The sequence below is a fragment of the Parasteatoda tepidariorum genome, chromosome X2, assembly GCF_043381705.1.
Source record: "Parasteatoda tepidariorum isolate YZ-2023 chromosome X2, CAS_Ptep_4.0, whole genome shotgun sequence".
NCBI classification, from domain to species: Eukaryota; Metazoa; Arthropoda; class Arachnida; order Araneae; family Theridiidae; genus Parasteatoda; species Parasteatoda tepidariorum.
In genome coordinates, this window is record NC_092215.1 from 57039250 (window position 1) to 57052720 (window position 13471).

The following is a 13471-nucleotide window of genomic DNA, read 5'->3' on the forward strand; positions in this document are numbered from 1 at the left end:
AATTCGTAGAAAAAGTGAAAAATTCCAAGGCACACAACTACAATGAATTAATGCAGTCAAAATGTAGCACCTAAAATGTATTTTTAGCTGTTGAATAATAAGTGTATTAATATTAGTTTTGAATATTTTTGTGTAGTTGCATATCTACACAAAATGTTATTACATAACTGAACAAATCTGTTCCATTATATAAATCTGTTCCATTATATAATAGCAGATTTTTCGTATTGAATCCCGATATTAGAAATAACCCCGTTTCAACGAATAGTTCGTTAGATCGTAATCCGACTATAGAACATTAATGAAATAAAATTAAGAAAATCTTTTTTAATTTCCCTTTTTAATGAAGTTAATTGAATATGTAAAATGCTAGTGTTAGTAAAATAATGCCAGAGAATACTATCGGTTTGTAACAATAATACTATAATTATACCATATTAATCTAAAACGAAACATTCAGGTAAACAATAGTGCAAAAAAATGATATAGCATTGCTGTGGCGCCATGAATAGCGAAGAGCTGCGTAATAGCATAATTTTCGAATTAATATTGCAATCATAGATTGCGCCTTGCTTAACTTATGATTGATAAATGAATAAATAATATTTTATCTCAATATTCTTCGATATAGACTAACCGTAGATTGCATTTTCTCATAATATTAATTAAAATAAACGATTGAAAAGTTTTTGTAATTTTCCTTTGTCATAGATAATCATTTAATGTCTTTTAATATTTTATAAATGACTGTGTACGAGTGTTTTTTTAATAAACAAAAAAGAAAAAATTATTCTGGTTCTTTTTTATTTTATTTTTTTGGTTATAAATAATTTGAAGCAACTGTGGGTAGATAGAAAATTTCAAAATGATTTTTCTTCATTGAACTAGAAGTCGAAGTTTTCTTAAGTTCTTTAGTTTATAAAATTTTTATAAGATTTAAAATATAAATAAAATATAACATTTTGTTTTTCATGTTGTAGTTTTCATTAGCTTATAGAAAAACATATTTCGATCACAAATAATTTATTTTTAAGAACTACCGAATCATTGTGAAATAAAAAAAAAATGTTTTTTCACCATCACTGATCATATAAAATTTCTGAAAAAATACAAAAAGAAACAAAAACGAATTTGAAGGAAAAAATCCGATTAATTTAAAGAAAGAATATATTTAGTTTTTCTTCCCATACCTAAATTATGTTTACAGCGGATTAGTCGCATTAAAATAAAGTTTAAATTATTTTATTCTATACTTAAATGAAGTTTTATTTGTTGTAATTGTCACTAGATAGCGCTACTGGTGAAGAAAATTTCTCGTTTGAGAACTATTTGAATCCATTTCTCACCTTGCACTTGAAGCAAATCTATTATTTTAAACTATATATACCAATGCAATCTTGTCGCAACGAATTATCCGAGCTTTAGAACGGACAAATTACTTAAAATATTTTAAAAGTTATTAATTTATTTAAAAAAAATTGCTAATTTGGTGACATTTTTCCATCTAGATTAAAATTATAAAAATCAATGCCTTGTTTTAATTTTATTTCCTAAATTTAATTAGCCCAGATAATGCAGCATCGGAGAAGGTTTTTAATTGTTAAAAAATTGGACCACAAACGCTTTCATTTTCTCAAAATTATCGTTTCTTTCCTTCATATTGACGTTTTGCGCCATTTTCAGAATTAGCATAGAAGGTTAATCTGGACTTAATAGCCATGAGCTGAAAGACGTGCCAATCATTTTTCTATGGTGTCGCCATCTAGTAATAAGTTTAGAAACTATAAGTTTATTTGTCAATCATTTGTAGAATATAGTATATAATTTTGTATACGAATTTTCATCCAAAGTAGATCTTTCCATTAGTAAAAAAAAATTTTTTTTAACAAAAAGAAAATAAATAAATAATATTAATAATTTATGATGGTTAGAGAAAAGTTAACTGTATGTTAAATCTTTCCTTTAAATGCTTGTTAATCTTCAGTCTGTTAAACGCCTGTTAAATCTTAAGCTGCGAAATCTTCAATAAGCAGAGATATTGATTTAAATACTTTTGTTATTAATTTTTTTTGTTATTTTCACCGAAGTATTTTAATGCATGCCCACCAAAAGGAGAAGAATTATTTTACACCAAAAATTACTTTTAGAACCACATAACTAAGAACTACTTTATATGATTTTATACTTATTTAAAATAAATTATGGGTGATAGGTAGGAAAATATTTTTCTTACTCTTTTTTTTTTAATTAGCAGTGTGAGTAATTTCATACATATATATTTGCAAGTTCCTGGTTTAAATTTACAAAAAAATTAAATATAATTTTAAAGTATTGTATATTATCTGTGCTAAGAAAAAAATAACTAGCATTTTGATTAACTAGTTAAAAGCATTCCTGGGTCTTTCGTAATGACCACCCTTAGTATACACATTTAGAATCACAGCAAAGGATAGCATATTTATATTTAGGTGGGAGAATAAAAATAATAGTTCATTATTGAGAAAAGTGAGATTAAAAAACATCATCTGTTTGGTTATGAGTGTGTTCAATTTTATGCGAAATTTTTACAATGGTAATTATTATGGTAATGATTATTTTACAATGAGAACTTTCAGGTTCACATTATAATTATTATTATTTGAAATATTTTTACTTATAATTTGTTTTTACTTATAATTAATTATTAATATATTACTTATACTTATAATTAATTAATACTTTTTTCCGTGACTGTAATTCCGTGTTAAAGTTATAATTTAGAACTAAGAAAAAAAATTTTTCTGTTTCTCCTTTGATTTTTTTATGAACTTTTCTTTTTATCAGCATTTTTGTTATGAGAGTATTTTTTAAAGAGAGTTTCTAACGATTCTTTTATGATAACTTTTTTCTAAAAGTATGTAGCGGCTTACTATATTTAAAGTAATAATATTCTTTAAAAACTGCAAATAACAAGAAACAACTTTTTGTAATCAAATCTTTATTTTTCCCAGTTAAATCGCTCACTTGAGTGTTTACATATTACGGGGAATCCCCGTCTGAAGTGTAAGTAGAAGTTATTTCGGAAGCGTTTCTTGTTTTTATCTATAGGTGTCACTACCACAGTGTGACGAGGTTACCAACCCGACATCACTACCACAATGTGACGAGGTTACCAACCCGACAAGTACGACAATGTGAAAAATTAAAATTGAGATTTTTAGCGTTAAATCTCTCGTTTTAAAATTAAGAACGATTTTCTATTTGATTTTTATCTAGCTTTTCTTTTTCAAAAAACGTTTACGTAACGTATTTTGAAAAAGTATTACGTAACGTATACGTTCTTTTTCAAAAAAACGTATACGTTTTTATTATGATGCGGCAAATTGAGATGATTTTTATTAGACTTTAATCTTCTTCACTTTTCTTCCAAATACGAAAATTGGAAAACTGAAATGTTTAGCTTTGAAATTTTCTTTCAAAAATTAAGATTGATTTTTATATTTTCTGCTTTGCTTTCGTCAATAATCTTTGTTTTTTTACGGGCGCTTTTATGATAGCGATGTATTTTTAAAAGCGTTTATGATAGATATTATCTCTTTTAATGTTTTATAGATAATTTTTCACCAGAAAATATTATTTCTAGCACTAAAGTTTTTTTCTTAAGAATTAAAAGGATATTTTTTTTATCTCTCTTTCTTTCAACCTTTCAAGTTTAGTTTTTTTTTTCAGTAGCTACTAGATTCTTATAATCTTAAATATTTCTTATTATCTATAATTATCTTTATTATCTTAAACATTTCAGTAAAAGTTTTTTCCTTTTACCCATACCAATAATACAGCTAAGTTTTTATTATTTTTCTATTATAACTAAACTTATTAATAATAAATCATAATATTTATTAATGATTTAAAAAAAAAATGGTGCTACTCGGAAGTTTTTTTTGGCCGAATATTCGGTATTAGGCTATTCGGCAAAATCACTATTCCTGAAATCATGTTCTGTAACACAATCAAAAAGTTTCTTTTGTGGTAATTTTTTTATTTTAAACGTGTAACTGTTTTAAAAATACAATTACAATTTTTTTGTTTACATTTATATTATATTTTTTATTCTTCTAAACATGCAGGCTAACACTAAGAATAAATATTACATCATATGAGTAATTTTCCTTCTACATCAATAATAATTTATTTTATAGCTTTAAATTTTAAATATAACTGATTTAAAATATGGCAAGATCATTATTTTTCCATTTTATTTCAATTAATTTTTGATTTTCTTTTCCCCTTAGCGTTGTTTTACGTATTTTAAATATATGTCACAAGTAAAATGGAGGAATTCTAAAATGTCACTAGATGGCGATACCTTAGTGAGAAAGCATCTTTTCTAAATTCATCAAATTTTAGTTTTTTGCGCCATCTACTTTATTTTCTGTTAACTGAAAATATGACATCGAATTCCCTTAGTTTTCTCAATTATTCTGCTTATAAGGAGGGAAAAAGAGAGAAAGAAACAAAAACGTTCTTAAAATGAACCAAGGTTGAATAAAATGTGTTCAAAGTATCAAAATCTGTTTGATTGTCTGAGAAAAAGATTAAATAAGACTATAAGAAACACCTTGAAGTTTCATCAGTTAATTTGATTTCTTTTGATATTTTCAATCCAGCCTTTCTTAATAGTGATTCATTTGAAATAAATAAATATAAATACATTTCTTTTTACTTATGTAAGTTAAAAAAAACCCAATTTTTTCTTCAAATTAATGAAACAAACAAAAAACATCAAGCCTAAAACGGCCTCTAATTGACGGCGTAAAATTAAAAGAAATGTGAAAAGATTTCAATTTCTTTAAACTTTTTTCTTTCAAACTAAAAAATAATTCTGCACAATAACTTCTTTGTATTTTTTATTAAAAATCTATTAAATTTATGATCATGCAAATTTTTATTATTAATTTAATTATATTTTTTAGACCTCAAATCTATTTAGTTTCTTAATTAAATTGTTATTTTAAGTTTATATTTTTATTGAAAAAGTGTAAAATCATTTAATGTTTCATAAAACTTTTGCTTTTTAGTATTTAGTATCTATGATATCTTTAAAGTTTGCAGACACAACTTTCGTGTGTTTGTAATTTTTTTATATTTAATTATTTAAAAATAAATCACATTATAGTTTTGTTTGAGTAGAATAATTTGAAGCAACTTAAACTCTTTTCATATACAAGGAAAACACTTTAGAATAAATTTTCCTTAAATATGCTAGAATAAGAGCAAAGTAAGAAATAGTATTTTTTTATTCTTTTTTTAAATTTATAATTTTTGCCAAAAACAAAAAAGAAAAAGTCAACATTTATATATTTTTAAATTCCGAGTTTTTACAATTTAGCTTATAATAGTAACTTTTTTTTAAAGCAAACAATGCAATTATATTTAAATTTATTTTTTTCGTTTTTAAAAATGCATAAATTTTAATGAACCTTCAACACTTCAAAAACACGATTTTCTTTAATTAACTTTTTTTTATATGCAGATTTTAGTTTTTTTGCAATGTGAATTCCGCTGAAATAAACATGTTTATTTTTTGATTTTTGCTGAGGAAGTAATATCTGTCAAATTTATTGAAAAAAAATATTTTAAATTATGATAAATCTCATTAAAATAATTTTTTGGTCTTCAATACTCATGTAATACTTAGGGAAAAGATTCAATTACGAAGAATACAAAAATATATATTAGTAATTTTTTCAATCGTAAAATTTATTAAAGAGTTACCGGTTTCATCATATATTGATCCTTTTACATTTTTAAATTTGTATAAATATCTAAAAGTTCTTTTTTCATAATCTTCTCCTAATAAAAAATTAAAACTATGTACGCGGCGCATGAAAAATAACTAATATATTTCAAAAGTGAAGAGATTTTAAGTTCTTTTAATTGTCATTAGATGACAGCACTAAAATGTAAAGTGACTCCTCTATAAAAACAATTCCTTCATAACTATGGGGATAAAAACAGTGTCAATAACCTATGCTGCCTCAGACACTCTTCATTTTCACAAAACTGTGACTTTTTCCCATATTGACGTTTTGCGTCATTTTTAAAATAAACGTAGACAGTAACTTAATTTGTAATTTTTAAAGTAAAGTTGAGTAACAGTTGTAAACTCACAGCAGTTATAAAAATAGCATATTATTCTCAAAAAACATTATTTCATATTACGACGAAGCCTTCGAAAACTGTCTTAATCAAAGCATATTAGCAAGCAGATCTTAATAATTAATCAGATCGAAATATTCGATTGCAATTAATAAGTATACTAAAATTGCAAGAGTTTAATGCTGGTGCTGTTATCAAGTGAGGATTAGATAAAATAAACTCGAGAATACATGCTGCTTTAATGTTTTTCTAATTAATATAGCTTTTTGCTTATTTAAAATTGCAAAATAATTCTTTATCATAGCCAAATAGAAGTTACTTATTACTATACTTATTAAAATACTTTATTTTTATTTCAATAAAAGTTTATTCTTAATTGAAATTGATAAATAAATTCATGAAAAATGATGAATATTCCTTAGAGTATATATATTATGTATTATATTATTATATTATATATTAACTCTTTTGTATGCATTAATGATAAACAAATTAACTATATAAAAATAAATATTTACTTCATATATATGTGTTCATAAGTAAAATTTATTTTTAGTTTTATATAAAGTATACATTAGCGTAATATTCTCGAGAAATTAAAATAATTTTAAATATTAAGAACGGAATAAAATTTCAATTTTAATAATTCCATTTTTTTCTTAAAAAGATAGTTAATATTCCTGGTCAAATTTAGTTAAAATTCCTAGTCATTACAAATTTAGAAATTGATATTTTTCTTCAATTAAATATTTTTTCAACAAATTTCTTAAAAAAATTATACATGTTTTAAATTAAAGAGTTTTTGAGAAGAGCTTTACTTCTAAATTATATATAACGAAAAAAAAAACAGCAAAACAATTATTTTTTCATTTCATTAAATTAAAAAAAAGACACTATAGTTAGTTATAGAAGTTAAAATGTATCATAAGAACTAAATTAAGGTATGAAAATATTTAATTTAAAACTTATATAACTGGATGGCTTAACAGTTTCTAAGAAGATCATTAACAGATTTAACTTAAAAGGATTGATTGTATATGTTGATTGAAATATTGTTACGAAATACAAAAAACCATAAGTTTCAGAAGAAATTTATTTAAAAAATTCAAATGATAAATAATTCTTTTAAATAATAATAAAATAATAAAAAATAATTCTTTAAAATAATAATGAAATAATAATAAAAATTCCCTTATTAAATTTCTTATTATTGTCTGCTTCTGAAACAATCTTTCTGTTTTTGAAATAATACTTTTATTCTGAAAATTGAATTTCTGATGCGTCGCAATAAATAAATAAGGAAATAAACACTTGAATTGACAAAGCATTTAGTTTTATAATTATATTGATTTTATGTTTAAAAGTATATAGTTTGTATATACTTTTCAATGGTAACTTAAATAACCAAACATTTAATTTAGTATTTGTTAATAAAGTATTTTTCTGACTGATTCTTATTTTGTAACACGAATATAAATTATTTACACTTGCACCAAAAATTTAAAAACTCACAAAAATTTTATTGGGAAAGACACAAAAGCAGCGAGCTTATTATTTTGTGCAAAATGTTTTTAACGCTCTAAAATAACTTCATTGCGAAAAAAGTGAAATTAATATTAAGGGGACAAACTTTCGACCGCTCACCTGACTTAAAAGTGTGAGCATATTTTTCTGATTGCAACTACCCTTTATATTTTGAGGAAAGATTCGTCAAATTATGGCAAAGTAACTTTTGTATCTGATTTTGTAGTTTTAATCAGCACAAATTAATTAGTATGTTTACCGTTACCCCTTTAAATTATTAAGATTGCGTCTTTGGAAGTTTTATGGGAAAATACAAAGGAATTTAAGGGGCGTATTATTTTTGCAAACTGTACATACATTACATTTTAGTTCTTATTTGGGGCTGGATTGGAAAATCACGTTCCAGTTTTCCCCGAGTGATATTTAACAGGAAATAGAATACCTAGTTTAAAGAAGAAAAAGAGAAAATGTTTAATTAATTTCATTTATTTAATTTTTTATTAAATAGTGATAAAAGTAAAATAAGCTAATAGCTGATTTCGGTCGTAGATTTAGTTTTAAGAGTTATATTTTAAAGTTAAGTTGTGTTATGGCAATAAAAGTTACTTTTTTCGATGACGTCATTTCGATGGAAAATACTTTATCGAACTAAATATAGAGCTGCAATCAATGAGCTATTATTTTTGAAAGTGGACTAAGTCCATTTGTAGCTAAAAAATAGTTTAATAATGATTATTAATATTTTCATGATTTTAATAATCACGGTTGCATTTTGATGTTTAATCAAATAGTGTTAAGAATATTACCTAAATTGATTAACTTTTGTCAAGATTGTAAAATCTAATTCAAACACTAACCATTCAAAGCCTCGGATCCCCTTTCAAATGAAATTGTTATTCCAATTTCAACTACTTTCTTTAAAAAGTATTTTTTTGGAAAATCGTTTTACATTGACAAATATGACAATAATTTCATTTCATTGTAGAAATAAAAAAAGAACTTACAGACTATGACTTCATCTTTAATAATGTTGGAAGGAAGGAGAGTGTCATTGGTCGGGAAATTTTGCCCTAATTCTTCTTCAAGTTGTTGTTGGAGCATTGAAAGATCTTCACTTTTATTGCTGGTTTCTCCATTATTATTATTAATGACAGCAAATATACTTTCCAATTCAAAAGATGGATCAGAAATATGTCGAAGAATTTCTTCCGTTTCCAAGCCATGAAGATCATTTTCACTGAGCTCCTGAAGGACTTCTGCATTAGGACCATTATCCTGAAATATCCATAAGAGATTAACAACATTGAGTGATATCAGAATGGGCATTCCATTTAATACACATTTTAAGATCTAAAATTGCACTGTTGTGGCTTGAACTGTACAAACATAGATTGCCTTGGAGAAGGTCTGCAAACGAAAACAAAATACAATTGGACCAGGTTATAGAAAACCGTCTAATGACTCAGTAATAAGTCAGCTTAAGCGACGGTTCCCTACCCAAGTAAAAATGTTTGATGGTTTTCCATTGATAGACCAACATAATTTCGATGGTAACCATCAATAATTCCATAATGAACAATCATATTTTTTTATATGGTAACCATTTGTAAGTAACCATCACCCCAATATAGGAATTCGGACTGATTTATGATGGTCCAACATAAGAATTGTTTTGATGGTTTGTTCATGTTGAACCATCATAGTTTCTTAGAAATTAAATGTTGAAACGATGATTGAATCATTATCATCCCAATGTAGGAATCTGAACTGATTTATGATGGTTCAACATAAAAAAAAGACAAATTGTTTTGATTTTATACTCCTGAGAATTAACAAGAATTGCCATTAAATCATCATTAAAATGTGTAATAGGAACCATCATGGACCATCACGGATCATTATGGATTGTTGATCCATGAGAAACTTCTCTTGATGGTTAACCATTATAGTATTAAAGTAGCATTTTCCACCATGGAATGGTGGAAATTTGTTGACATATCAAAACCCATGAACGCAAAATGGAAAATGTTGGATGATGGGGATCATCAAATGATGTTGGACCATCATGAATCGCACTGAAACGGACATAAACCATAAAAAATTTTTGACAACGGAGACAACCACAGTAGTTCGGAAGAGAACACTAAAAACGTTCTCTACAACGGTGTGATCATTATTATATTCCGGGTTCATTATAGTGGTTATAGAAGCCATAGTAGTTCGGAAGGGAACACTAAAAACGTTCACTACAGCGGAGCGATCATTATTATATCCCGGGTTCATTACAGTGGTTATAGAAGCCATAGTAGTTCGGAAGAGAACACTAAAAACGCTCACTACAACGGTGTGATCATTATTATATTCCGGGTTCATTACAGTGATTATAGAGGCCATAGCAATTCGGAAGGGAACACTAAAAACGTTCACTACAACGGAGTGATCATTATTATATTCCGGGTTCATTATAGTGGTTATAGAAGCCATAGTAGTTCGGAAGGGAACACTAAAAACGTTCACTACAGCGGAGCGATCATTATTATATCCCGGGTTCATTACAGTGGTTATAGAAGCNGAAATAAAAAAAAGAATGTTGAACTTACAGACTATGACTTCATCTTTAATAATGTTGGAAGGAAGGAGAGTGTCATTGGTCGGGAAATTTTGTCCTAATTCTTCTTCAAGTTGTTGTTGGAGCATTGAAAGATCTTCACTTTTATTGCTGGTTTCTCCATTATTATTATTAATGACAGCAAATATACTTTCCAATTCAAAAGATGGATCAGAAATATGTCGAAGAATTTCCTCCGTTTCCAAGCCATGAAGATCATTTTCACTGAGCTCCTGAAGGACTTCTGCATTAGGACCATTATCCTGAAATATCCATAAGAGATTAACAACATTGAGTGATATCAGAATGGGCATTCCATTTAATACACATTTTAAGATCTAAAATTGCACTGTTGTGGCTTGAACTGTACAAACATAGATTGCCTTGGAGAAGGTCTGCAAACGAAAACAAAATACAATTGGACCAGGTTATAGAAAACCGTCTAATGACTCAGTAATAAGTCAGCTTAAGCGACGGTTCCCTACCCAAGTAAAAATGTTTGATGGTTTTCCATTGATAGACCAACATAATTTCGATGGTAACCATCAATAATTCCATAATGAACAATCATATTTTTTTATATGGTAACCATTTGTAAGTAACCATCACCCCAATATAGGAATTCGGACTGATTTATGATGGCCCAACATAAGAATCGTTTTGATGGTTTGTTCATGTTGAACCATCATAGTTTCTTAGAAATTAAATGTTGGAACGATGATGAATCATTATCATCCCAATGTAGGAATCCGAACTGATTTATGATGATCCAACATAAAAAAAAGACAAATTGTTTTGATTTTATACTCCTGAGAACTAACAAGAATTGCCATTAAACCATCATTAAAATGTGTAATTGGTACCATCATGGACCATCACGGATCATTATCGATTGTTGATCCATGAGAAACTTCTCTTGATGGTTAACCATTATAGTATTAAAGTAGCATTTTCCATCATGGAATGATGCAAGTTTGTTGGCATATCAAAACCCATGAACGCAAAATAGAAAGTGTTGGATGATGGGGACCATCAAATGATGTTGGACCATCATGAATCGCACTGAAACGCACATAAACCATTAAAAAATTTCGACAACGGGGACAACAACAATCTTTACAACGGAGTGATCATTATATTCCGGATTCATTACAGTGGTTATCGAAGACACAGTAGTTCGGAAGAGAACACTAAAAACGTTCTCTATAACGGTGTGATCATTATTATATTCCGGGTTCATTACAGTGATTATAGAAGCCATAGCAATTCGGAAGAGAACGCTAAAAACGTTCTCTTCAACGGAGTGATCATTATTATATCCCGGGTTCATTACAGTGGTTATCGAAGCCACAGTAGTTCGGAAGAGAACACTAAAAACGTTCTCTTCAACGGAGTGATCATTATTATATTCCGGGTTCATTATAGTGGTTATAGAAGCCACAGTAGTTCGGAAGGGAACACTAAAAACGTTCTCTACAACGGAGTGATCATTATTATATCCCGGGTTCATTATAGTGGTTATAGAAGCCATAGTAGTTCGGAAGGGAATACTAAAAACGTTCTCTACAACGGAGTGTATTATATCCCGGGTTCATTATAGTGGTTATAGAAGCCACAGTAGTTCCGAAAGGAACACTAAAAACGTTCTCTACAACGGAGTGATCATTATTATATCCCGGGTTCATTACAGTGGTTATAGAAGCCATAGTAGTTTGGAAGGGAACACTAAAAACGTTCTCTACAACGGAGTGATCATTATTATATCCCGGGTTCATTATAGTGGTTATAGAAGCCATGGTAGTTCGGATGGGAACACTAAAAACGTTCTCTACAACGGAGTGATCATTATTATATCCCGGGTTCATTACAGTGGTTATAGAAACCATAGCAGTTCGGAAGGGAACACTAAAAGCGTACACTACAACGGAGTGATAATCATTATTTCCCGGGTTCATTACAGTGGTTATAGAAGCCATAGCAGTTCGGAAGGGACCATTAAGAGCATCACTTCAACGGAATAATCGCTATATTCCGGGGTTCATAACGATGGTTATAGATTGTTTTTTCTTTCTTTAAAGTCTGACCTATAATTTAGTCCCTTTGAAATTAATTACTTTACATTTGAAACAGGAAACAGCTTTACTTATTTGATGATTAACTATAAAAATGCATTCACTTCAGAAGTGCATAAAAGAAGTTTCTGATGATAACATTAAGGTGGCTTAAATTTCGGATGAAAATTCAGCTATCTCGTTTCTAAACTACTTTTTTTTTACAGAAGTTTTATTAGATTTGTCTTGACTAATGTATCACAGACATAGACAAAAATTACCTGGCTAGAAAAGGGGGTTTGAGAGAAAGATCTTTACTGGAAGCTGTCCGAAAGAATTGTACAGAAGAAGATCTAATTTAGAACTCTACAAGATTTATTGATAACCTGTTACAGTTCATCAATAAAATTTTATAAAAATTGACAGAAATAATAACTTTTCTATGGTTATATACGGAAAAGTAAGAAATAAAATATTGGGCGTAACTTCATTGTGTGTTCATTTTATATCATGAAATGTGTAGCAAGAATTTCTCATAAAAGAAAAGAGATGAAAAGTCTGTTGTATATTCGATGTTACTATTGAAGCTCGACGGGACGCAGTCAGTAATAGTTCACATCGCTTGTTGTAGAGCTGGGGGTGGTGAATTCGAACCTGGAGGACTACAAAACAATTGGTGTGTATCAAATTGGTGTGTATCTAGCAGCAAAGTGTTTTTAGCAAATTAAAGTTAATATTACAAGTTAAATATGCCATGGCTAGAAAGTCACGTGCGGAGTGGACATAAGTTGTGGTGTGGAAATTTGGAGAGAGGGTACTAGCTCAGGCGTTGTCCACGTCGTCTGACTAAAGACAAAAATTACTTGACATTTCTACCATAGCCGTTAAAGAATACATCCCTAAAATTGAGGCCAGGTGCTTGGCCATGGTTGGGTGATGTGTATAAGTGTGTGATGCTATTATTATTCATAAACTACCGAAAGTCGGTAGTTTTCAATTAGTCGGCATCAAATAAACATTTGATGTTAGTACTCTTATCCAAAAAACTGCAGACTTCTCATCTGCTTTTTTTAAAAACTTTAACATGTTGAGAGCCACGCACTTTCTTAAGGAAAGTCAGACCAAGCGCGCTGCTTAGAAGCGTTCTTAT

General features: G+C 28.1%; 1 protein-coding gene across 1 annotated transcript in view; it reads right to left on the minus strand.

Moving 5' to 3' along the window:
- The window catches only part of LOC107453372 (ecdysone-induced protein 74EF), a 386074-nt gene that overhangs the window by 132240 nt on the left and 240363 nt on the right, over window positions 1–13471 (minus strand). The window contains exon 7 of the mRNA XM_071188231.1: window positions 10263–10533. Coding sequence (XP_071044332.1) covers window positions 10263–10533 — 271 coding nt within the window. The remainder of the gene's footprint in view (window positions 1–10262; window positions 10534–13471) is intronic.